At 45.1% G+C, this 26,025-nt stretch overlaps 1 protein-coding gene across 1 annotated transcript in view; it reads right to left on the bottom strand.

The window, feature by feature from the left end:
- Positions 1-2,835: 2,835 nt before the first annotated feature.
- Positions 2,836-26,025, bottom strand: part of LOC126188478 (beta-3 adrenergic receptor-like) — a 121,587-nt gene continuing 98,397 nt past the window's right edge. The window contains exon 6 of the mRNA XM_049930081.1: positions 2,836-3,093. Within this exon, the coding sequence (XP_049786038.1) occupies positions 2,836-3,093 (258 nt within the window). The remainder of the gene's footprint in view (positions 3,094-26,025) is intronic.

The following is a 26,025-nucleotide window of genomic DNA, read 5'->3' as shown; positions in this document are numbered from 1 at the left end:
GGCACATAGACACAGGCAACAGAGCATGCACAATGTCGGCACTAGTACAGTGTATATCCACCTTTCGCAGCAATGCAGGCTGCTATTCTCCCATGGAGACGATCGTAGAGATGCTGGATGTAGTCCTGTGGAACGGCTTGCCATGCCATTTCCACCTGGCGCCTCAGTTGGACCAGCGTTCGTGCTGGACGTGCAGACCGCGTGAGACGACGCTTCATCCAGTCCCAAACATGCTCAATGGGGGACAGATCCGGAGATCTTGCTGGCCAGGGTAGTTGACTTACACCTTCTAGAGCACGTTGGGTGGCACGGAATACATGCGGACGTGCATTGTCCTGTTGGAACAGCAAGTTCCCTTGCCGGTCTAGGAATGGTAGAACGATGGGTTCGATGACGGTTTGGATGTACCGTGCACTATTCAGTGTCCCCTCGACGATCACCAGTGGTGTACGGCCAGTGTAGGAGATCGCTCCCTACACCATGATGCCGGGTGTTGGCCCTGTGTGTCTCGGTCGTATGCAGTCCTGATTGTGGCGCCCACCTGCACGGCGCCAAACACGCATACGACCATCATTGGCACCAAGGCAGAAGCGACTCTCATCGCTGAAGACGACACGTCTCCATTCGTCGCTCCATTCACGCCTGTCGCGACACCACTGGAGGCGGGCTGCACGATGTTGGGGCGTGAGCGGAAGACGGCCTAACGGTGTGCGGGACCTTAGCCCAGCTTCATGGAGACGGTTGCGAATGGTCCTCGCCGATACCCCAGGAGCAACAGTGTCCCTAATTTGCTGGGAAGTGGCGGTGCGGTCCCCTACGGCACTGCGTAGGATCCTACGGTCTTGGCGTGCATCCGTGCGTCGCTGCGGTCCGGTCCCAGGTCGACGGGCACGTGGACCTTCCGCCGACCACTGGCGACAACATCGATGTACTGTGGAGACTTCACGCCCCACGTGTTGAGCAATTCGGCGGTACGTCCACCCGGCCTCCCGCATGCCCACTATACGCCCTCGCTCAAAGTCCGTCAACTGCACATACGGTTCACGTCCACGCTGTCGCGGCATGCTACCAGTGTTAAAGACTGCGATGGAGCTCCGTATGCCACGGCAAACTGGCTGACACTGACGGCGGCGGTGCACAAATGCCGCGCAGCTAGCGCCATTCGACGGCCAACACCGCGGTTCCTGGTGTGTCCGCTGTGCCGTGCGTGTGATCATTGCTTGTACAGCCCTCTCGCAGTGTCCGGAGCAAGTATGGTGGGTCTGACACACCGGCGTCAATGTGTTCTTTTTTCCATTTCCAGGAGTGTAGGTTCCGGCTAAGGGGTCGGCAGGCAGTCGGTCGGTTGTTGCGGACGAGGGAAGTTATCTTCGCGCGGTGCAGTCGGCTGGGTCCGCTGGCAGCCTCTGGGTAGTGTCGGAGCGTGTGTGGAGCTGTCCGATCGCTACGAGCTTTGTGGTTCGCCGACGCAGGACGTCAAAGTTGAGTAGTAGTTTCAAGTACCCAAGCCACGTCCATTCATGTTGTGGTGGTTCGTTTCGGTGGTTCGCTGTTGAGGAGGTTTTCCTGTGAGCAACACGGAGTGTTTCTACTGCTGAAATTTAGCCGCCATGCGGTGCAGTTAACTATTTTGGTTGACTACAATTCGAGAACACCAGTGGAATTTTTTGCCTTGTGGCCGTTAGTGTTCTGGTTACCTGCCCTGACCACTAACGTAATTTCAGGCAGCGTCCTTTCTTCACCTGTTGTCGCTGTCCAACATGGTGTGTAATTCTGACAGCTCCCCTCAGGGAGTCACACCTAGTGATTACGTGGCTGGCGACCACGGAGCCCCGAGCTGAGTCCTGGTATTGCTTCCACTTACTTATGCCAGGCTCCTCACTATTATCTTTCCTATCTGGCCACCCTCGGACAGCTCTTGTTCTTTTCCGACCGTGACGCTATTGGGTTTCGAGGGTAGGGGTCTTTCATTTTCCAACCCATACTTCTCATGCAACGTCTGATCCGGAGCGGGCGGCTGCAAAAGGCGTCTGTATCCCAGGTTAGGGGCGGCCTCCAGAACTGCGGAAGGCAACGGAATACCACCGCAGATTATCTTCCCTGCCTAATGCAGTATTTTATGCAAAAATGGCTTCCTCTCATGTTAAATCAGTGTCCGGAGGTAAAATGGTCCTCCATTCGGATCTCTGGGGGAGGGGGGCGGAGGGGACACCTTGAAAGGATGCAAAAAATCAAAACAAGAATTGGTACCTGGGATGTTAGAACTCTGCTACAAGCAGGAAAACTAGAAAACCTTAAAAGAGAGACGGAAAAGAATCAAATGGACCTCGTAGGAGTTGCTGAGGTAAGATGGAATGGACGTGCAGGGTTGCAGTCAGACGAATATGTATTGTACTACTCAGGAGGAGAAGTAAAAGGAATGAATGGAGCAGGAATGATTATGACAAAGGAACTGGCTAAATGTGTGGAATATGTAGACTATGCAAATGATCGGGTTATTGGTGTAAGGCTGAAAGGAGCACAAAAAGATTTACTGATTGTCCAAATGTATATGCCAACTTCAGAACATGATGACCAAATTGTAGAGGAAACGTACAATGTAATAGAGAGAATAATGGACGAAAATAAAAAATGCTGCAAAACAGTAATGGGAGATTGGAAAGCCATTGTGGGAAAAGGAAAAACAATGGTTCAAATGGCTCTGAGCACTATGGGACTTAACAGCTGTGGTCATCAGTCCCCTAGAAAGTAGAACTACTTAAACTTAGTAGCTCCATTGCTTGTATTGCTACCTGGCGAGCGAGTAGACGTACCGTTGCGAGGCTGTCGCGGCGCTCAGAGCTGCTCGCAGCCGAGGCGGGCCCTGCTGTGTGGGCGGCGGAGGCTGCCGTTGGCGGAGCTGGAGCGCGAGCAGCGGGCGGCGGCGCGCGGGCCCAGCGAGGCGCAGCGCACCAGCGACAGCTCCGTGGTGCCGCCGGCCACCGCCCCCGCGCCCGCCCCCGCAGACTCCTCCGCCCCACCTGCCACCTCCAGCAGCGGCGCGCACCAGCGGCACGTTCTGCGCGCGCTCGCCATCATGCGCCGCGTCGCTGCCTGCCACACACAAAACGTACACCACCGCCCTCACTCAGGCATCAGCACACCTCACAATGTTGTCAAGCCAGTGTCTACACCAAAGTAACAAAAGTCACAGGATAACGATATGCACTTATACACGTATAAGGTAGAAAAGGGCAGTGCATTGGTGGAGCTGTCATTTATACTCAGGTGAATCACATGAAAATAAACAGACTTTGAACATGGAATCATAGTTGGAGCTAGAGGCATGGGACATTCCATTTCGGATGGTAGGGAATTCAGTATTCCGAGATCCACAGAGTCGAGCATGTCTACATCTACATACTCCGCATTCCACCATACGGTGCGTGGCGGAGGGTACCTCGTAACACACCTAGCATCTTGTCTCCCTGTTCCACTCCCAAACAGAACGAGGCAAAAATGACTGCCTATATGCCTCTTTACGAGCCTTAATCTCTCTTATCTTATCTTTGTGGTCTTTCCGCGAAATATAAGTTGGCGGCACTAAAACTGTACTATTGTTGTTGTTGTTGTGGTCTTCAGTCCTGAGACTGGTTTGATGCAGCTCTCCATGCTACTCTATCCTGTGCAAGCTTCTTCATCTCCCAGTACTTACTGCAACCTACATCCTTCTGAATCTTCTTAGTGTATTCATCTCTTGGTCACCCTCTACGATTTTTACCCTCCACGCTGCCCTCCAATACTAAATTGGTGATCCCTTGATGCCTCAGAACATGTCTGACCGATCCCTTCTTCTTGTCAAGTTGTGCCACAAACTTCTATTCTCTCCAATCCTATTCAATACCTCCTCATTAGTTATATGATCTACCATTCTAATCTTCAGAATTCTTCTGTAGCACCACATTTCGAAAGCTTCTAATCTCTCCTTGTCCAAACTAGTTATCATCCATGTTTCACTTCCGTACATGGCTACACTCCATACAAATACTTTCAGAAACGACTTCCAGACACTTAAATCTATACCCGATGTTAACAATTTTCTCTTCTTCAGAAACGCTTTCCTTGCCATTGCCAGTCTACATTTTATATCCTCTCTACTTCGACAATCATTAGTTATTTTGCTCCCCAAATAGCAAAACTCCTCTACTACTTTAAATGTCATGTCTCATTTCCTAATCTGATTCCCTCAGCATCACCCGACTTAATTCGACTACATTCCATTCTCCTCGTTTTGCTTTTGTTGATGTTCATCTTATACCCTCCTTTCAAGACACTGTCCATTCCGTTCAATTGCTCTTCCAAGTCCTTTGCTGTCTCTGACTGAATTACAATGTCATTGGTGAAACTCAAAGTATTTTTCTTCTCCATGGATTTTAATACGTACTCCGAATTTTTCTTTTGTGTCCTTCAATGCTTGCTCAATATACAGATTGAATAACATCGGGGAGAGGCTACAACCCTGTCTTACTCCCTTCCCAACCGTAGTCAGGCTCAAATGTTGTTTCTCTAAATTTCTTCAGTAGCGATTGACGAAAAGAACGCCTCCTTTCCTCCAGAGACTCCCACCCGAGTTCCTGAAGCATTTCCGTAACACTCGAGTGGTGATCAAACCTACCAGTAACAAATCTAGCAGCCCGCCTCTGAATTGCTTCTATGTCCTCCCTCAATCCGACCTGATAGGGATCCCAAACGCTCGAGCTGTACTCAACAATAGGTCGTATTAGTGTTTTATAAGCGGTCGCCTTTACAGATGAACCACATCTTCCCAAAATTCTACCAATGAACCGAAGACGACTGTCCGCCTTTCCCACAACTGCCATTACATGCTTGTCCCACTTCATATCGCTCTGCATTGTTACGCCCAAATATTTAATTGACGTGACTGTGTCAAGCGCTGCACTACTAATGGAGTATTCAAACATTACGGCATTCCTTTTCCTATTCATCTGCATTAATGTACATTTATCTATATTTATAGTTAGCTGCCATTTTTTACACCAATCACAAATCCTGTCCAAGTCCCCTTGTATCCTCCTACAGTCACTCAACGACGACACCTTCCCGTACACCACAGCATCATCAGCAAACAGCCATACATTGCTATCCACCCTATCCAAAAGATCATTTATGTAGATAGAAAACAACAGCGGACCTACCACACTTCCCTGGGGCACTCCAGATGATACCCTCACCTCCGATGAACACTCACCATCGAGGACAACGTACTGGGTTCTATTACTTAAGATGTCTTCGAGCCACTCACATATATGGGAACCAATCCCATATGCTCGTACCTTAGTTAGGAGACTGCAGTGGGGCACCGAATCAAACGCTTTCCGGAAGTCAAGGAATATGGCATCCGTCTGATACTCTTCATCCATGATTCGCAAGATACCATGTGAAAAAAGGGCGAGTTGCGTTTCGCAGGAGCGATTCTTTCTAAAGCCGTGCTGATGCACGGACGGCAACTTCTCTGTCTCAAGGAAATTCATTATATTCGAACTGAAAACATGTTCGAGAATCCTGCAACAAACCGATGTTACAGATATTGGTCCGTAATTTTGAGAATCCGTCCTTCTACCCTTCTTAGATACAGGCGTCACCTGCGCTTTTTTCCAGTCGCTCGGGACTTTGCCACGCGGGATTATCCGAGCGGTCTCAGGCGCTGCAGTCATAGACTGCGCGGCTGGTCCCGGCGGAGGTTCGAGTCGTCCCTAGGGCATGTGTGTGTGTTTGTCCTTAGGGTAATTTAAGTTAAGTGGTGTGTAAGCTTAGGGACTGATGACTTTAGCAGTTAAGTCTCATAAGATGTCACACACATTTGAACATTTCTTTGAACTTTACGTTGGGCAAGAGATTCGCGATAAATGCAAGCTAAGTAAGGAGCCAATGCAGTAGAGTACTCTCTGTAAAACCGAATTGGAATCCCATCAGGACCTGGCGATTTATTTATTTTCAACCAATTCAGCTGCTTCACAACCCCAGGGATGTCTATCACTACGTCCTCCATATGGGAATCTGTACGAGACTCAAACGGCGGTATGTTTGTACGATCCTCCAGCGTGAAAGATGTGCCGTGAATAAGAGGGTGCCGAAAATACCAGATTGCAGGCGGTACCACTCACGATGTGGTGCCTTCACTCGACGACCGAGAGCTGCGGCGTTTACATGGTATTGTCAGTGCTAACAGACAAGCAACACCGCAAGAACTAACCACAGATATCAATGGCGACGCACGACGTACGTATTCGTTAGGACAGCGCAACGAAATCTGGCGTTAATGGGCTATGAGAACAGACGAAAGAGGAAAAGGCTTTGCTAACAACACGACATCGCATGCAGGTTCTGTCCTGGGCTCCTGACCATATCAGTTTGACCCTAGACGACTGGGAAACCGTGTCCTGGTCAGATGAGTCCCGATTTCAGTTGGTAAGAGCAGATGGTAGGGTTCGAGTGTGGCACAGACTCCAAGAAGCCATGGACCCGCGATGTCAACAAGGCACTGTGCAAGCTGGACGTGATTGTTTGACAGCGCGGGCTGTGTTTGCATGGAATGGATTCGCTCCTCTGGTTCAATAGAACCTATCATTGACTCGAAATGGTTGTGTTCGGCTACTTGGAGGTCAATCGCAGCCATACATAGACTTCGTGGTCCCAAACAACGTGGAATCTTTGCGGCTGACAATGCGCCATGTGGCTGAATTGTGCGCAGTTAGTTTGAAGATCGGTTTGGACATTTCGAGCGAATGATCTACCCACCCAGATCGCGCGACATGAATCACATCGAAAATTTACGGAACGCAATCGAGAGGTCAGTTCGTGTATAAAAATCCAGGGCGGAAACTCTCCCGCAATTATGGATCGCTGTAGAGGCAACTTGGCTCAATATTTCTCCAGGGGATTGCCGTAGACCTATAGAGTTCATGCCACGTCGAGTTTCTGCTCAAGGGTGGGCAAAAGGAGAATCGCCACGATATTATGACGCATCCAATGGCTTCCGTCACCTCCATGTAAAACACTAAATAATATACGACCTTTTTACAGTGTCGTCGCAGAACCAGAATTTACAGGTTAATTATCGGTTTCCTCTTTCACACAATATCTCGACACCCTCACAGAGTAATTAATTTTATTGGTAAAGAAAACAAATGCCTGATACGAGTCCGCGATCATTACGAATATTTTATAAGTAAACTATCTAGATGACTAGATAAAATCTCTTTATTTAATACTACCTTTCGGCGTCCGCCAGCATCAGATATCAAAAAACTTTGATTTTGCGAAGTTGACGCCACAGCTGCGTATACAGCGTCACCCAAAAGTCCTTTAATAATGAAAGCCCACTACTTCGCGGAATAATGTAGGGAGACAGGTAAAAGCTGCTGCACATGCCTGCAACGTCATAGGGTCTTATTGAAACCAAAAACCAGTGCAAAAACTGGCTAACTTATGGCGCTGGACAGTAACACGTTGGTGGCACCGCATGAAATTCGTGTATAAAATGAGCTGTAGTGAGGGAAGGAGTCAGGTCATCTCTAGCCTCACTGATACACACCTGCTGGAAGGTACGACTTTTATGAAAGATGGCACTCCACCCCATATTGGCACACACGTCAAAGATCTCTTGCGCATTTGGTGAGGATCGCGTGCTGAGCCGCTGCGTCCGTTATGCTTGACCTCCCGGGTCACCAGATCTCAGCCAGTGTGATTATTGCTTGTACGGTTACTGGAAGTCGCAACTCTAGCACTATCGTCGGACCTCATGATGGATGCTAAAAGATAACATTCGACAGCAATTTCTCTCCACGCCTACTGATATGCTGTACAGTACCGTTCACAACATTGTTCCTGATTGAAGAATCGTTGATGAATGATGGCTGACATGCTGAGCATTTATTGTAAAGAACATCATGTTCTCTAAAAATCAGTTGTTCTGATAATTATTGCGGTATCATATGAAGCGCCATCTGTTGGTCATTTTGTGCCCTTTTTTGTTTCCAATAAAACGCCATCTCATTTCAAGCATGTGTGTGAGTTTAGGCTTCTCCACTTATATTATTCTGTGAAGTATAGGGTTTTCAAATATTAAAGGACTTCTGGGTGACCTGCATCTTTTAGGTAGTTAGATATATATTTTCATACTGACGCTGGAGCTTGTTTCGCAGGTTCACAATTTTTTGTTTTGATGTTGGCAGATGCCGAAACATCGTAATAAATAGACATTTGATTTAGCAATCTAGAAAGGACATAAAGGGGGGTTGTTCAGGGGATTCGAACTCCCCCTCCCATCACTTACACGAAATTACACACGACCTAGTCGCCGTGTAGTGAAACTTAAACGTACAAGCGTTAGTCGAAAGTTTCCTGTTTTGGACGCTGCTGCCCATGCGCAAAGTAGTGTGACTGTGATGCAGGTGTATAAGTACCGACATGTGGGAAAGGGATTAATGTGGCATTCACGTCTTCCTGATGTGCATGCGGTAAATGCGGAAACGTGAACTATCTTTTTCTTGGTTTCCGAAGGGTAAAAACTGGTAGACAGCCATCGGCGGACAAAGAATGTGGATGGGGCAGCATGTCAATTGAAAACCATCTTTCTGCTGCTGCTTCATTTTAGTTCACGTCTACATATACCAAGTGTCGTAATGGAGGAGTTTAACCAATTCAGGTGGGAGACGGTGGACCACCCGCCCTATAGTCCTGATCCTCCCCATTCGATTATCACGCCTTTTGTTCTTTAAAAAGATTCTTGAAGGGTTGTCGATTCCTGCGTCGACACTACTGTTACAGCCTAATTACCTACCTACTGCAGTTTAATGTTAGCACTGGAGTCGTCATCTGGAGACTGGCAGAACTTTACGGTTGCAATATTCCAATATTTTACAAAGCAACGGAGCTGTAACGATCATTACAAAAAACATTAAAATGAAATCTGTGAATAAAAGTACTACACCTCTATTTCGCTGTGTCGCCCAAAAATCGCGTTGATCAACCAAAATATCACCCAAACGGCGTAGGCTGCATTTCTATAAAAAAATTTGATTGAATCACTTTCACTAGTAGCCCAAACGCCGGAATGACGCTCCATCTTGTCACCCGGGCTGTACTAAATTATGAAAACCAGTTCTACCATGGAGCGATGGGGAGAGTTTGTGGAGAGCGAAAGTTGTACGTGATGACAGTACACTCTACAGTTCGTTTGTTTTTAAAAGACTTTTCAGCGGGCACATGAATTTGTCCGAACCGACTGCGTTCTGCATCCAAGTCCCCCCCCCCCCCACCCATTTTCCCTTTTTGCAAAAAATCTATTCACACTCTTGTAATACTATAATAACTGGCGGAACAAATTCCCTGCCCAATTAAATATTAAAATATGTGTGCATTGATGCACAGTCAAACGAGGAAACATGAGCAAGTAAAAGGAAATGTGCAGTGTCAGAATCCCATCTCTTATTGTGATGCATTTTATTTGATTTGAAAACAATGTAGAGGAACAAGTTTTTCAGGATTCTTCACCGGTCGAGGTAGCTCTGTGCATTGAGGTGTTGGGCTAGCAGTCCCTGGATTCAGGAGGCGAGGTAGTTCGAATTCATGTGCAGGCAACCTTGAAAATGTGTTTTATGTGGTTTCCAATTTTCAATTTAGCCTTTCTGCTTAAATTAAAAGAGCTGTATCAATAGCGAGCCGAACGTCTCTTCGGAGACTCGTGGCACTAAAAGACATATTTACATTAGAAGCCGGCTAGCAAACGTAATTATGTACAATGTAACTGTGGATTGTGCTTGTGGAATGCATGGAACTCCATTTCCTGTCTGGAGTGTGGGACTAGGGCTGGTCAATGTCCAATAATACAGTACCTAAATAACGGCTATTGATCTTGTATTATTGGATACTGAGCACTTGTGGAATATTGAAAAAAGTTTTACTGTAAGAACAAGGATCAACTGCGAAATGTTTTATTCGTAACATCCTAGGAAAAGGGATTCCAACCATCATAACTCTACCATATTTGTAAATAAAAGTCATATAAACGACATCCCATGTTCTACATGTTAAGAGGAGTTTATTTGTATCAAAGACTATATAGCCATATTTCCAAGGAAAATTCATTTTTGAGATCGCATATGTTGTAAGTAGGCTGTTTAGGTTTTTTATATTGGTAACGCCACGTAGCGCTCTGTATAAAAAATCACTGGCTGTGCCTCGCTATTGACATTCCTTTGTAGAAAGCATCGTAAATACGACACTCTCAAACTTGAAAACATGATTACACTGTAGAGTTCTTAATTTATGATATTTACTGAAATGAAATGATGAGAAACATTTCATGTCTATTGTCTTGCTAGTTGAAAGATTGTTTACTGCATTATGAAATGCCATATGGCTAGTGAATGACGTTTCACGCCGTGCTTTGCCTATTTTGTTCAATATCTAGTTTCTAGCTGCACTGCAGCATTGGTTAAAATAAAATTTAATAGATGTACTAATATAGATATTTTATGCCTACAGATTCAGCAAATAAACATTTTATAATCTACTTCAAGAAAACGAGGGATCACAAAAAGACATTTCCCTTCACAGGAATTGCATACATAATTTTTGTCAATGACTGGGTAACTTTTTTAGTAGTGTAAGTTAAGTTGATGCATCACCCTAGTGTTAAGATGTGACATAGGTATTAAACATGGCCATTTTTACTGTAATATTCTTTCTGCTTGAGCTTTGTCGTGTTTAGATATAAATTATTGCATTTGCTGCTGCTGTTTGCCAGGCATAATGTTACTGAATTTGACTTTGTATTACGCTGTTAAACCAGTTTTACTACGAATTTATTTTTCTTGTTTGCTGCGCAGTGCCTTATATTAGTTGTAATATTGCAATTGCTTTGCAAATTTGAATTTTTTGTCATTGCTGTTTGTGTTAATTGTTTTGTGCTGCTGCATTGCCTCGTCCCTTAGTTTATGCATCTGAGCTCAGTAGATTTAAGTTAGCTTAAGATGGGGTAGGCTATATAAGAGAACCAATTGTGATGAATTGGAAGAAATGCATTGAGAAACTATAATAAAATGGTTTGGCCAAAAAAGTATTTTGAAAGAGGATATGAACAAAAAAGTAGGGTTTAGTGACAACAGGTTTAGGTAGGATTTTCTTGGAAATAAATGATGAGGTAAGATAATGGAAAATAAATAATGAGGTTAGAAATGTGTGAACATATAAATACAGAAAGCATGCTTGGATAGGATTTTTTTGGTGGAAACAAATGTTGAAATAAGACGAAAGATCTATGGAATGAAGTTTTGGGTTGGACTGCAGTATCAAATTTTACACTGAAAACAAACCCTGTCCTTTCCTCCTGTGTTATTCTGCTATGTGTTTGTGTACTCTTGTGTATTTGTGTTTTTCCTGTCTTTATGTGCTTAGCTAATATGATTTATGTTGTAGAATTTTTCTGGTACATTCACTATGACGAGGAATACTGTTATCCTCAAATATAATTTGCATTTATAATATGTCATTTTCTTTGTAAAGATGTTTACACATTATTAATTCTGTTCTGTTTCAATTCTCATGTGTGAAATTAATGTTTCGAAAACCATTCTCATTATTTTATTTATTTACTTATGTCATAATTCTTGTAACACTGATGTATATGTTTATTTCTATTCTTTTGTAAAGTCTGTGTTACTACAAATGTTATCTCTACTGTTTTGTTTTTAATTATGTATTTTGTACCATTATTATTGTATTCTCATGTTATAATATTGTAATTGACACCAGTTTATCAAATTAAGTAATTTGTAAGCATTCATTTCACTGCACACATTTCTGTTGGTCATAGTATATGGACAATATGTGAGAAGTAGGGACTGATAGTGTTTGCACGTGTGTTAATAATTCAGCAAGGGACTGGATAACAGCACTGCTGGTTCTAAGGTTATTTCAAACATTTTTTTTGTGAGTAGACAAGCTATATTCTCCACAAGACTCTTCAATGGTGATTGTGCACCTGCACAGTCACAACAGATGGCTGCTGGCCATCTCTACAAGGACTGCAATGGATCTGCATCTTTGATGACCCACCAATACCATTATTTCTACAGGGACTACAGTGGGTCTACACCTTTGCTGACTCACCAGTACCATTATTTCTACAAGGACTGCAGTGGGTCTGCACCTCTGGTGGCCCACCAATACCGTAATCTCTACCAGGACTACAGTGGGTCTGCTCTGTGATGCCCTACCTACCAATATGCTTCAAAACGTCGAATGACTTTGCTGTGGGTTTGCTCTGTTGTGGCCCATTACCTGTCTGCATGTCAAGTGTCAGTACTGTCTTTCCGTTGGAAGGACAACACTACTTCTTCAAGATGGCATGGAAATCCACTACTTCCGTGTGCATTCTCTTTTACTACTCAGACTTTGAGAAAAAAAAACACTGTAATTTTACTGTGATGAATGATCAGGACTGTCTTTATGGGACTGTGAGAAAATTTTAGCTTTTGACCAACATTGTATCAATAAGTGTGTGCATTTGATATCTTTGTTATTGTAATTATGAAAAATTTTATCAAATCATTATTGGCCACTGCCCAAAACAATTTGTAAAATTTTTTGTGGGGAGCATGGGGGCTATGTAAGTAGGCTGTTTAGGTTTTTCATATTGGTAACGCCACGTAGCGCTCTGTATGAAAAATCACTGGCTGTGCTGGGCGCAGTCTGTGGGTAGTTTGCATTGTTGTCTGCCATTGTAGTGTTGGGCTGCTGGATGTGAACAGCGCGTAGCGTTGCGCAGTTGGAGGTGAGCCGTTAGCAATGGTGGATGTGAGGAGAGAGATGGCGGAGTTTTGAAATTTGTAATACTGGATATCGTGAACTGCTATATACATTATGACTTTTGAACACTATTGAGGTAAATACATTGTTTGTTCTCTATTAAACTTTCATTTGCTAACTATGACTATCAGTAGTTAGTGCCTTCCGTAGTTTGAATCTTTTATTTAGCTGGCAGTAGTGGAGCTCTCTGTATTGCAGTAGTTCGAGTAACGAAGATTTTTGGTGAGGTAAGTGATTTGAGAAACGTATAGGTTAATGTTAGTCAGGGCCATTCTTTTGTAGGGATTTTTGAAAGTCAGATTGCGTTGCGCTAAAAATATTGTGTGTCAGTTTAATCACAGTCATGTATAATAGTTCTAAGGGGACGTTTCAACGTTAGAAATGTAGTTGAAGCTAATGCTTCAATCAGTGTTAAGATCTCAAAATTGTAGCTCACACTAATTGTGTATTCCATTTCCTTAAGTGGTCAGTGCATCTTCTTTGAATTATTATTTCAATAGTCAACTTGAAACTATAGCAAATAAATGTATTTGTTTGTAGTTTCAAGTTGACTATTGAAATAATAGTTCAAAGACGAGGCCCTGATCACCTAACGAAATGAAAGATTTCTAGCTTGGTTTCAGATACATGTGAATTTCAATACAAGGCTGCAATAGGAGAAAGATATCTATTGTGAAAAATGATTTGAACCGATTTGATTCTGTAAGTTATTCAATCCAACGTTACTGTTCTTCAACTCTACTACACAGGAAGGGGAAACAACTCTTGGATTTCTGTGCCAGTATGGTCTTAGTAATCACAAACTCCTTTTTTAAACATAAGAACATTCACCGGTATACTTGGGAAGGCAGGGGAACCAGATCTGTCATTGACTATATAATAACAGATCAGGAATTGAGGAAGGCTATGAGGGACACACGTGTATTCAGGGGATTCTTTGATGACACTGATCATTATTTAATCTGCAGCGAAATTGGGATTGTGAGGCCGAAAGTGCAGAAGGTCAGGTCCATATGTAGTAGGATAAGGGTGGAGAAACTTCAGGATAAGGAAATCAGGCACAAGTACATAACAGCGATCTCAGAAAGGTACCAGTTAGTTGAATGTAGTCAACTACAGTCATTGGAAAAGGAATGGACAAGGTATAGGGACACAGTACTAGAAGTGGCTAAAGAATGTCTTGGAACAGTAGTGTGTACAAGTAGGATGAAGCAAACAGCTTGCTGGAATGATACAGTCAAGGCAGCCTGTAAAAGGAAAAAGAAGGCGTATCAAAAATGGCTACATACCAGAACCCAGGTAGACAGAGAAAGTTATGTTGAAGAAAGAAATAAAGCCAAACAGATAACTGCAGCATCCAAGAAGAAATCGTGGGAAGACTTTGGAAACAGGTTGGAGACTATGGAGCAAGCTGCTGGAAAACCATTCTGGAGTGTAATTACCAGTCTTCGAAAGGGAGGTAAGAAGGAAATGACAAGTATTTTGGACAGGTCAGGAAAACTGCTGGTGAACCCTGTGGATGCCTTGGGCAGATGGAGGGAATATTTTGAAGAGTTGCTCAATGCAGGTGAAAATGCGATCAGTAATGTTTCAGATTTCGAGGTAGAATGGGATAGGAATGATGATGGAAATAGGATCACATTTGAGGAAGTGGAAAAAATGGTCAATAGATTGCAGTGCAATAAAGCGGCTGGGGTGGATGAAATTAAGTCGGAACTCATCAAATACAGTGGAATGTCAGGTCTTAAATGGCTACATAGGATAATTGAAATGGCCTGGGAGTCGGGACAGGTTCCATCAGACTGTACAAAAGCAGTAATTGCACCAATCTTTAAACATGGAAACAGAAAAGATTGTAACAACTACAGAGGTATCTCTTTAATCAGCGTTGTGGGTAAAATCTTCTCAGGTATTGTTGAAAGGAAAGTGCGAGTATTAGTTGAGGACCAATTGGATGAAAATCAGTGTGGGTTTAGGCCTCTTAAGGTTGTCAGGACCAGATCTTTAGATTACGGCAAATAATGGAGAAGTGTTATGAGTGGGACAGGGAATTGTATCTATGCTTTATAGATCTAGAAAAGGCATATGACCGGGTTCCTAGGAGGAAGTTATTGTCTGTTCTACAAGATTATGGAATAGGAGGCAAACTTTTGCAAGCAATTAAAGGTCTTTACATGGATACTCAGGCAGCAGTTAGAGTTGACGGTAAATTGAGTTCATGGTTCAGAGTAGTTTCAGGGGTAAGACAAGGCTACAACCTGTCTCCACTGTTGTTCATATTATTTATGGATCATATGTCGAAAACAATAGACTGGCTGGGTGAGGTTAAGATATGTGAACACAAAATAAGCAGTCTTGCATATGCGGATGACTTAGTTGTGATGGCAGATTCGATTGAAAGCTTGCAAAGTAATATTTCAGAGCTAGATCAGAAATGTAAGGACTATGGTATGAAGATTAGCATCTCCAAAACGAAAGTAATGTCAGTGGGAAAGAAATATAAACGGATTGAGTGCCAAATAGGAGGAACAAAGTTAGAACAGGTGGACGGTTTCAAGTACTTAGGATGAATATTCTCACAGGATGGCAACATAGTGAAAGAACTGGAAGCGAGGTGTAGCAAAGCTAATGCAGTGAGCGCTCAGCTACGATCTACTCTCTTCTGCAAGAAGGAAGTCAGTACCAAGGCTATGTTATCTGTGCACCGTTCAATCTTTCGACCAACTTTGTTGTATGGGAGCGAAGGCTGGGTAGATTCATGTTACCTTATCAACAAGGTTGAGGTTACGGATATGAAAGTAGCTAGGATGATTGCAGGTACTAGTAGATGGGAACAATGGCAGGAGGGTGTCCACAATGAGGAAATCAAAGAAAAACTGGGAATGAACTCTATAGATGTAGCAGTCAGGGCGAACAGGCTTAGATGGTGGGGTCATGTTACACGCTTGGGAGAAGCAAGGTTACCCAAGAGACTCATGGATTCAGCAGTAGAGGGTAGGAGGAGTCGGGGCAGACCGAGGAGAAGGTACCTGGATTCGGTTAAGAATGATTTTGCAGTAATAGGTTTAACATCAGAAGAGGCACCAATGTTAGCACTGAATAGGGGATCATGGAGGAACTGTATAAGGGGGGCTATGCTCCAGACTGAACGCTGAAAGGCATAATCAGTCTTAAATGTTGTTGTTGATGATGATGATGATGATGATACTACACTGAAGCTTACATTAGAAGACAGACTTTTGCATGTATACTGTTAAGAATATATGTTATACTCTTTTTAAGAGAAACTCTTCTTCTTAATTCTATAGACCAAATAGTGTTTCTATGAAGGCCTCACAAAAGTAAATTTTATACATAGAATAGATAAATAGACATATTTTCAGAATACAGTGAAAAGGATGAGTCTATGTAAGGTTCTCTATTGCAAATGCACCTCCCCCCGCGCACTCTTGGTTTGACAAAATCCTGACTATGTTCTTGACTCTAGACTGTTTTCTTCATAAGGTATTTCGTAATTTCATATTTTCGTGCGATACAATACTCAAAGGGAAAGAATAGGTATTTCCAGTCAGATGTTTATAATATGCGATGACTGCCATAAAAGCTCTATTAGGGAGATAGATCGAACATTTAAGGCCTGCTTCAAAGAACACACTCTCATGCAACGTAAAACTGGACTGTATACACATTTACCAACGCACAGCAATAAAATCTCTGGTGACTAAAATAAATTTGATATTTTACATAGTCAACAAGGGGTGGATCGTGATGCCCTAGAAGAATTGCAGCTTTATATTGCCAAAAATGTAAACAATAAAATAAAATAAAATATAAAAGTGAGCCGTAGTTGTGTCCGGCTCTTCGAAAAGCGTGCCAGGCGGAGTGCTTTCGCTTCGCGTCTAGTGTTTGCGATGGCACTTTCGTTTCGGCGCGCTGTTTGCATTGCTACCGCCCTCTGGCGGGAGGTGGAGCAAGTGTACGGTCGTGTAACGATCTAGGCAGTACGTACTGGGCGGTGACCGAGAGAAGTGGTGGCGCGAGCGAGACCCTCTAGTTGGGGGTCGTCAACTGCCGACCTCTTGGCTGTCAGGGGCTAAGTCTGCCTTACCCGCATGTACGTGGTGCAGGAGATCAGCGCGTGGGACCGTATGTCTTCTTATCGGCCGTTCAAACCATTGGCAGCGGTTGGCTCTGACGATCATTTGGAAGTGCAACGTGTTCCCGGTGCTGTGGTGGAGTGTGAGAAGTTGAGTACTGTTTTTATGTAACAGTTATATATATAGGGGATTTTCAAGTTCTAGTGTTCTAGCAAATAGTTTCGAGTGATGCTGATCGTAAGATCATTTCGGAGTTGCAGCACAAGGTGGCTCTGTTGCAGCTAAGCTTAGCTTGTTTAGAGTTTGGTTCTGAGGAATTCAGTGGGCAGGTCGAACCGGATCGGGCGCAGGCGGGGATCTTGCCGAGAGGTCAAAACCAGAAGATGGAAGGTAGTTTGGAACCTTTTGCTAAATTACCTAAACCGATTGGGCTTCTTTTGAAGTATATAGGGGAGTTAACTGTTGATTCCTTGAGTAAGTTCGAGGTTCACTTTGAACAGCACTCCCACTCCTTTGGGGTAGTGCACCCTTTTAGCTTTACTCTATTCTTTAGCCAAAAGGGGACTTAGAGATCTTGTCTCCAGAGCTCTCGCTGAACAGATGCCCTTACTTCAGCTCAGGCAGAAGATTATTAGTGAGAGACTTACTGCGGGGTTTGGGAAGTATTTAGAGTGTCACTACATTTGGAGGGTACAGGGAGAGTGTGAGAGCCTACAGCAGTATTTGGAGAGGGTGAAAGTAGCCTCACAAGCGCTCTCGGTCGATATGTCTGAGGACCAGTTGGTTGCTGTGATTTTGGGAGAGATGGCTGCTGCAGATTAATTGCATTTTCTCTTCAAATCCCCTCCGGTTACATGGGAGGATCTGCGTGGAGCAATTGTCACGGCGTCTGTGTTAAAGCTGCGAGACCAAACAGGGGGCGCTAGGGTTTCTAGGCCCGTAAAAGAACTTTTGGAGGCCGAGGAGCGCGGTCGGGGCAGAACCATCGGAGTTGAGACAAGGCGATGTTTTCGTTGTGGTGAGGGTGGTCATTTAGTCGTCCTGTTCCCCGTTGTAGTAGGAGTAATAAATGACATAAGGGAAAGCGGCGCGCCTTGTTTGGTAAAGTTACAACTTGTTGTAGGAGTGCCGTCGTAGCCGATTCCCGATCGCGTCTTCCCTATATTTGTGTTCAGCTTAACCATGAACCCATTTGCGCCTTGTTGGATTCTTGTAGTACGAACTCCTTACTTAGTGAGGCTTGGTTTTTGGAGTTTGGCCACCTTACTAAACTTAAACCCTTAGAAGATCCCGCTTCGGAGATGTCGTGTCGCTAATGGTCAGGTGTTGCCTCTGGCGGGGTGGGTTGAGGGTAGTGTTTCGGTAGGGCAATTTTCTTGGCCAATCACCTTCGCTCTCGTGACGCGTTTGCCATTGAACCTGGTACTTAGCTGTGACTTTATTTCTAAAACTCAGCTGGATTTGGATTATTTCGGTGGGTTTTTCTTCTTTAAGTTTGCTCCTATGGATAAGTTCGGTATCTGTGAATGTCGGGAGGCGTTGTCGTCGGTGGTCCCTGCTTTTGCGGTAGCTTCTGCTGATGCAATGAATATTAGCCACCTTTCGCCGCAGCAAGGTCAGCAGGTGCGTGAGTTATTAGGTGAGTTTCCGGTTTACTGAGAGACAATCGCCGACATAATGTAGCTGAGGCGGAATAAGGGGAACCAGCCCGCATTTGCCGAGGCAGATGGAAAACCGTCTGAAAACCATCCACAGTCTGGCCGGCTCACCGGACCTCGGCACAAGTCCGCCGGGCGGATTCGTGCCGGGGACCAGGCGCTCCTTCCCACTCCGGAAGGCCGTGCATTAGACCGCTCGGCTAACAGGGCAGGGGAAGAGCGGTGTAGTCGACCCTGTATGAAGAGTTTTCAATAAGTAATGCAACACATTTTTTTCTCACCATTCTCTGTTGAAAAAATTCTTGATTAGCGTGGGACACGGTGGAATATTCCGATTCACCCCCAACAGTTTCATGAAGTTACTACACGTAACGGTGATACAGGTAGTCTTCAAAATGGTGTTTGTAACGGAGGTGCGTTTCAAGCACGGAGCTGCCGTTAGTTTCTTTTGATGGAAAACCAAAGCATCACAAACGTTTATAGGCGCTTTCGGAATATCTACTGAGACCTAGTAGTGAACAAAAGTAAGATGAGTCGTTGGGCGAGACGTCTGTCATCCTCGCAAGATCCGATCCTTGGCTTGCCAGACACCCGCACATAGCTGTGACTTCTGCAATGTTGGAGCGTGCGAATACTCTCATTCGATGTGACTGACGGATCACATCTCGCTGCTCCATTGGATATCTCTGTTAGTAGTGCTGATACACTCGTCCACCATTTAGGGTACTCCACGCCGCCTAACAGAAGACCATAAAGAGCGACGAAGAACCATTAGTGCAGATTTGTTTGCGCATTACGGGGCTGATCGTGACAGTTTTTCTTCTTTTCGTGTTTTTTTTGGGGGGGGGGGGGGGAGGGAGGGGACCGTCACAGGTGATGAAACGTGGGTTTCACCCTTCGAACCGTAAACAAAACGACAAATCATGGAGTGGCACCACACCACCTCTCCGTAAGGCCTCCACAAGTCTGCATACCTAAGAGGAACCTACAAATCTTCATTGGACCTATCTTCCACATGTATCCCACAGCCCGGACTTCAATCTGTTTGGCCCGATCAGGGGTGCTCTCCACAGGAATAAGTACGTGTAAGTACGTGGATAATAGGAGGCTATTGATGCAGCAAGATTTCGATTCGTACAGAAGTACCATGTGAGCATACAGACCCTCTCTGTAAGATGGCGAAAGGCCATCATTATGTTAAAAAATAGGGTTTTAAAGGCAAAAGGGGGTGAGTAATATGGATTATTGGAAACCTGGATAAGACCAACATGCTTTCAGAAAAGAAATGTGTTGCACTACTTACTGAAGGCCTCACAGTCACACAGGTTCAGCACGGAGGTGCGTCTTTCATGTTTTGGGCTGGTGTCGTAGTAGGACGTTGGACGCCTGTCAGTGTTGTCAAGGGTAGCTTGAGGGCTGTGCCGTATCGGTATAGGGTTCTACAACCTAACGTCGAGTCCTACAGTCAAATTTAATTTGATGGGTTCATCTTCAGGAAAAATAATGTGCGAGCACAACTACGACCAATTAATGAACGCCTAGAGCGAAGAACTCAGCCAAACGGTCCATCCTATCCTTTGACATGTTCTCGACCATGGGAACAGCTGAAACGTGCAGTGCATCATAGCAGAAAACCTCATCACACGTTGGATCAGCAACGGAGGAGTGGGACAAGCTTGAACACCTTGTCAACAGCGTCCCAAGATGGTTCCATGCATACCAAGGTGCGTGGGGCTGTCCAATAGCTACTGTATGTTACCAGCAGCAGATTACGATTTCATATGTGTGGGGAAACTAACACTTTCAAATAGACTGGCTTTGGTTATTGTTTCACTTTTTCAGCTATTATTATCCACTCCTGGAAATGGAAAAAAGAACAAATTGACACCGGTGTGTCAGACCCACCATACTTGCTCCGGACACTGCGACAGGGCTGTACAAGCAATGATCACACGCACGGCACAGCGGACACACCAGGAACCGCGGTGTTGGCCGTCGAATGGCGCTAGCTGCGCAGCATTTGCGCACCGCCGCAGTCAGTGTCAGCCAGTTTGCCGTGGCATACGGAGCTCCATCGCAGTCTTTAACACTGGTAGCATGCCGCGACAGCGTGGACGTGAACCGTATGTGCAGTTGACGGACTTTGAGCGAGGGCGTATAGTGGGCATGTGGGAGGCCGGGTGGACGTACCGCCGAATTGCTCAACACGTGGGGCGTGAGGTCTCCACAGCACATCGATGTTGTCGCCAGTGGTCGGCGGAAGGTGCACGTGCCCGTCGACCTAGGACCGGACCGCAGCGACGCACGGATGCACGCCAAGACCGTAGGATCCTACGCAGTGCCGTAGGGGACCGCACCGCCACTTCCCAGCAAATTAGGGACACTGTTGCTCCTGGGGTATCGGCGAGGACCATTCGCAACCGTCTCCATGAAGCTGGGCTACGGTCCCGCACACCGTTAGGCCGTCTTCCGCTCACGCCCCAACATCGTGCAGCCCGCCTCCAGTGGTGTCGCGACAGGCGTGAATGGAGCGACGAATGGAGACGTGTCGTCTTCAGCGATGAGAGTCGCTTCTGCCTTGGTGCCAATGATGGTCGTATGCGTGTTTGGCGCCGTGCAGGTGAGCGCCACAATCAGGACTGCATACGACCGAGGCACACAGGGCCAACACCCGGCATCATGGTGTGGGGAGCGATCTCCTACACTGGCCGTACACCACTGGTGATCGTCGAGGGGACACTGAATAGTGCACGGTACATCCAAACCGTCATCGAACCCATCGTTCTACCATTTCTAGACCGGCAAGGGAACTTGCTGTTCCAACAGGACAATGCACGTCCGCATGTATCCCGTGCCACCCAACGTGCTCTAGAAGGTGTAAGTCAACTACCCTGGCCAGAAAGATCTCCGGATCTGTCCCCCATTGAGCATGTTTGGGACTGGATGAAGCGTCATCTCACGCGGTCTGCACGTCCAGCACGAACGCTGGTCCAACTGAGGCGCCAGGTGGAAATGGCATGGCAAGCCGTTCCACAGGACTACATCCAGCATCTCTACGATCGTCTCCATGGGAGAATAGCAGCCTGCATTGCTGCGAAAGGTGGATATACACTGCACTAGTGCCGACATTGTGCATGCTCTGTTGCCTGTGTCTATGTGCCTGTGGTTCTGTCAGTGTGATCATGTGATGTATCTGACCCCAGGAATGTGTCAATAAAGTTTCCCCTTCCTGGGACAATGAATTCACGGTGTTCTTATTTCAATTTCCAGGAGTGTATTTAGTTCCGTAAGGCTTATCTTTCGATTCGCGTTCCACTAAAATATATGTTCACACACGTCGTAGGTATGCAAGTGATAAACCTTTTTTTAAGCAACTTATTTAGAAAATTGGATTTTTTTGGAGCTCTTTACCACTTTGCTACTGTATGCGAAAGATACATGTAATTATGTATTTTGTCATTGTGAAAAGTGTCCGTTACGTCAGTGCTTTTGTTATTATATCATTACATTGCTCAACTTTCCAGCGGCAAGTAATCCGGACGTTTTGAGCAGGGGATAGTAGCACAAAAAGTGCATGTATATTCAGCCTATTTTATTAGATAATATCGTTTGTGAAAACAAATCACTAGTATGGCCGACGTCACATATGGCCTTCAAGTACAAGTAGCAGAAAGGCAGAGATTGCCAAGGAGTTTCAAGAATGACAAAACCACAGCATCGACCATGCCTCTAATATAAACAGTAACAAAATAACGTAAATAGGCAAATAATTTCGTGAGTGGGAAATTGTTCTCCGGTATTTCCTGACATCCGTCAACATTCTTTCAGTTTGAAGTCTTGTCGTATTTGCCTGATTTGTAAAGCACTAATCAGCTTTCGTCGTGTCTGAAACAACGGTTTACTCTTTTCTCCGGTTTATCAATAAAGTTACTTTTCTCGAAGGCCCTGGCAGTTCGAGTTCATCTAATAGGGATTTACGAAAGTTTATAAGCTCGTAATTACGCGAAGCAAACTTTGGGAAGTTATATGGCTGCTGGAGGTAGTGTTTTTTTCCAAGTACCACAGCTGAGAGTTGATAGAGCGAAGAAACATACTGAGGCTGGCAGCTATTGTATCTCAGTCATAGACAGTCGGATGCACCACAAAAAAATATTAACCTCATGAGTGCTTACCGCATTATCAGTCTCTCACTGACAGACATTAGGCCGGAAATTACATGCCTTCTCCGTATAGGAAGGATGATGAAATGTTATCAATATTCTGTTGATATTTGTACCTCTGTTTTCATTTATAGTTGTTGACTTCATCATCTTTTGTTGTCTATTTGTTTGAAATGGACTAGTGGTAGGCTCATAAGACCAGACTGACTAATTACATTTCAGCTGGCAAGCTGTTCTTTCTTGTTGCTAACTGTTTTAACTAATACGTAAAATACAGGAAAGCACACTATTCCCCTTTAGCGGACTGATGAGTTGAGCACAGACACATGTAACAGAAAGTAGCATTCACACTAGCTTTTGAGGTCTTCGCATTATCAGTCTCTCACTGACAGACATTAGGCCGGAAATTACATGGTCCAGTCACATTACTGTGACAAGCTCCCATGTTCGACATCAGCGTTCCATAACCATTCCGGCAGATGGCAGCACTATCAGCGGAGAGTATCTAAAGCTTGTCGGAAATGGTGCAGTCCTTCTCGTAACGAAGAAACGGAGCGATTTATCTGACGTCCTAAAGGACATGATCATTGTCTTTCGTGTTAATGTGGAAGGATTTCCGCAACGGTTAAGTTTGTAGACGGTTTGCGTGACGCCATGGCTGAAGTACACGGTGTGTGGAAAAATGGCGGTATCCAAAACCGGCACCGGGGGATATGTGGTGCACCACCGGCCACAAAACACGGGGATGAACGACGGCTGCGAAGACGTTGACTGCCGAATAGACGTGCGACTGTCGAGCAACTGACGGCCCAGATGAACCAAGGGGCTACCAACAGTGTCTCCTCAACGACTACTTGGCGAATGTTGCTGCGTATGCGTCTCTGCAACCGACGCCAGATTCATGCACCCATGCTGACTACTGGTATCGACGAAGGCTATAGTTTGCACACCAATCACACCAAAACCGCAACTGGACGTCCGATAAGTGATGACAGATGGTCTTTTCAGATGAATCACGTTTTATGCTCCATCGGACAAATGGCCTTTGGTGTATGCGGCGTGAGACAGCTGAAAGCAAACACTCCACAACAATCGTCTGAAGGAGCCAGGCCGGAGGGCATTCCGTAGGTGATTTTGTCATTCTGGAGCGCACAGTGGATCAACGCGAGTCTCTGACTATCCCTGGGCCGGCCGCGGTGGCCGTGCGGTTCTAGGCGCTCCAGTCCGGAGCCGCGCTGTTGCTACGGTCGCAGGTTCGAATCCTGCCTCGGGCATGGGTGTATGTGATGTCCTTAGGTTAGTTAGGTTTAAGTAGTTCTAAGTTCTAGGGGACTGATGACCACAGCAGTTGAGTCCCATAGTGCTCAGAGCCATTTGAACCATTTGACTATCCTTGGGGATCTGGTCCACACCTACATGGAGTTTGTTTTTCCTTGGCACTACGGTATATACCAGCAGGACAATGCAATGTGTCACACAGCTCGCAGTGCATGTTCTTGGTTCGAAGAGCAGCAGCATAAATGTACCGTAATTTCCTGGATAAAAAACTCTCCGATTTAAACGTAGCTGAGAATTTCTGAAACCACCTCGATCGGGCTGTTCGTACCATGGATCCTCAACAGAGAAACTTAGCGCAGTTGGTTACAGAACTGTAATCGGCGTGGCTCCACATCCCTGTCAGTACATTACAGCAATCTCCGCTGCAAAAGGTGATTAAGCAGGATTCTGACAGGTGGTTACATAAATGTCGCTGGACAGTGTAGTATGGCAAGCATTTAGAAAAATGACACGAGTTTGCACAATTGGAAAGAGGGGGGAAACAAATCTACGCAGAAAGTGACCGAGAACATCTTTTACTTCTAGGTGATTTGTCGCATTAAAGAAAGTTTTTTGCGGATGATGGAATGTGATACTATACCTGCTGTATTAACATAGATTCTCTCTTTCTCATTTAGCATCCTAAACCAAACCGTCTAGTAGTGAGTTTGTACGCGAAAGATACAAGAGTGAATACGTAAATTACTAAGGCTTGAGTGTAAGACTACAGCAATACAATTCTAACAGTTTTAATAATTAAATTGTTACTCCTTTCACTTCATCTGTCACTATTGAGTCGTATGAAAACCTTCTCTGTGTTTCGAATTAAAATGTGTGTTAGGTTACTGGTAACTGTAAGACATTAGGTTGATATCATTTGTGCTCTGACAGCCACCCATGAGAGTATGAAGAATAAATAAATAATCAGTGACCATAACATAGATATAGACACGTACGAGCTCGTGCTCGCTCCTGCACACACACACCCACCAACCCACACACACCCACCCACCCACCCACACACACACACACACCCACACCCACACCCACACCCACCCACACACACACACACACACACACACACACACACACACATACACACACGAACGCACGCACGCAGACATACGTTATTTAATTTTTGATTGGAATTCTGGCCAAGCCGGCCGGGGTGGCCAAGCGGTTCTAGGCGCTACAGTCTGGAACAGCGCGACCGCTACGGTCGCAGATTCGAATCCTGCCTCGGGCATGGATGTGTATGATGTCCTTAGGTTAGTTACGTTTCAGTAGTTCTAAGTTCTAGGAGACTGATGACCTCAGAAGTTAAGTCCCATAGTGCTCAGAGCCATTTGAACCATTTGAACCAATCTTGGCCAAAGCCGATCCGGAAATAAAACAGCTGCAATTCTCTCTTTCGACCAACGTTTATTGGAGGTGTCCTTTCCCCGCTGGAATGCTGGTACGAGAAATTCCAAATACTAACAATTGGAACCCCTTTGGCTCACTCGTACCCTACTGGAATGTTTAGCTAAAAAGGACGATGTGCGTTCTGTAGCAGCCTGTGCCACTCACAGAAATATAGAGTGCAAGGTGGTGACTTTTCTTTTTATGTGCACATGTGGAGCAAGTCTTCGACGTTACTCTTTACACCGGTACTCATAACCATATACACTTTCATATACTAGGCTTTCATTTTTTGTATGCATCATATTTTTCCAGAATTATATTAAAAGTGGGTTGAGATGGCTCTCAGCGTTATGGGACTTAACATCTGAGGTCATCAGTCCCCTAGAACTTAGAACTACTTAAACGTAAGTATACTAAGGACATCACACACATCCATGCCCGAGGCAGGATTCGAACCTGTGACCGTACCGGTAGCGCGGTTCCAGACTGAAGCGCCTAGAACCGCTCGGTCACCCT

This window comes from Schistocerca cancellata, chromosome 5 (genome assembly GCF_023864275.1).
Source record: "Schistocerca cancellata isolate TAMUIC-IGC-003103 chromosome 5, iqSchCanc2.1, whole genome shotgun sequence".
In the NCBI taxonomy this organism is placed as follows: Eukaryota; Metazoa; Arthropoda; class Insecta; order Orthoptera; family Acrididae; genus Schistocerca; species Schistocerca cancellata.
This window is presented reverse-complemented; position numbering and strand designations above follow the sequence as displayed.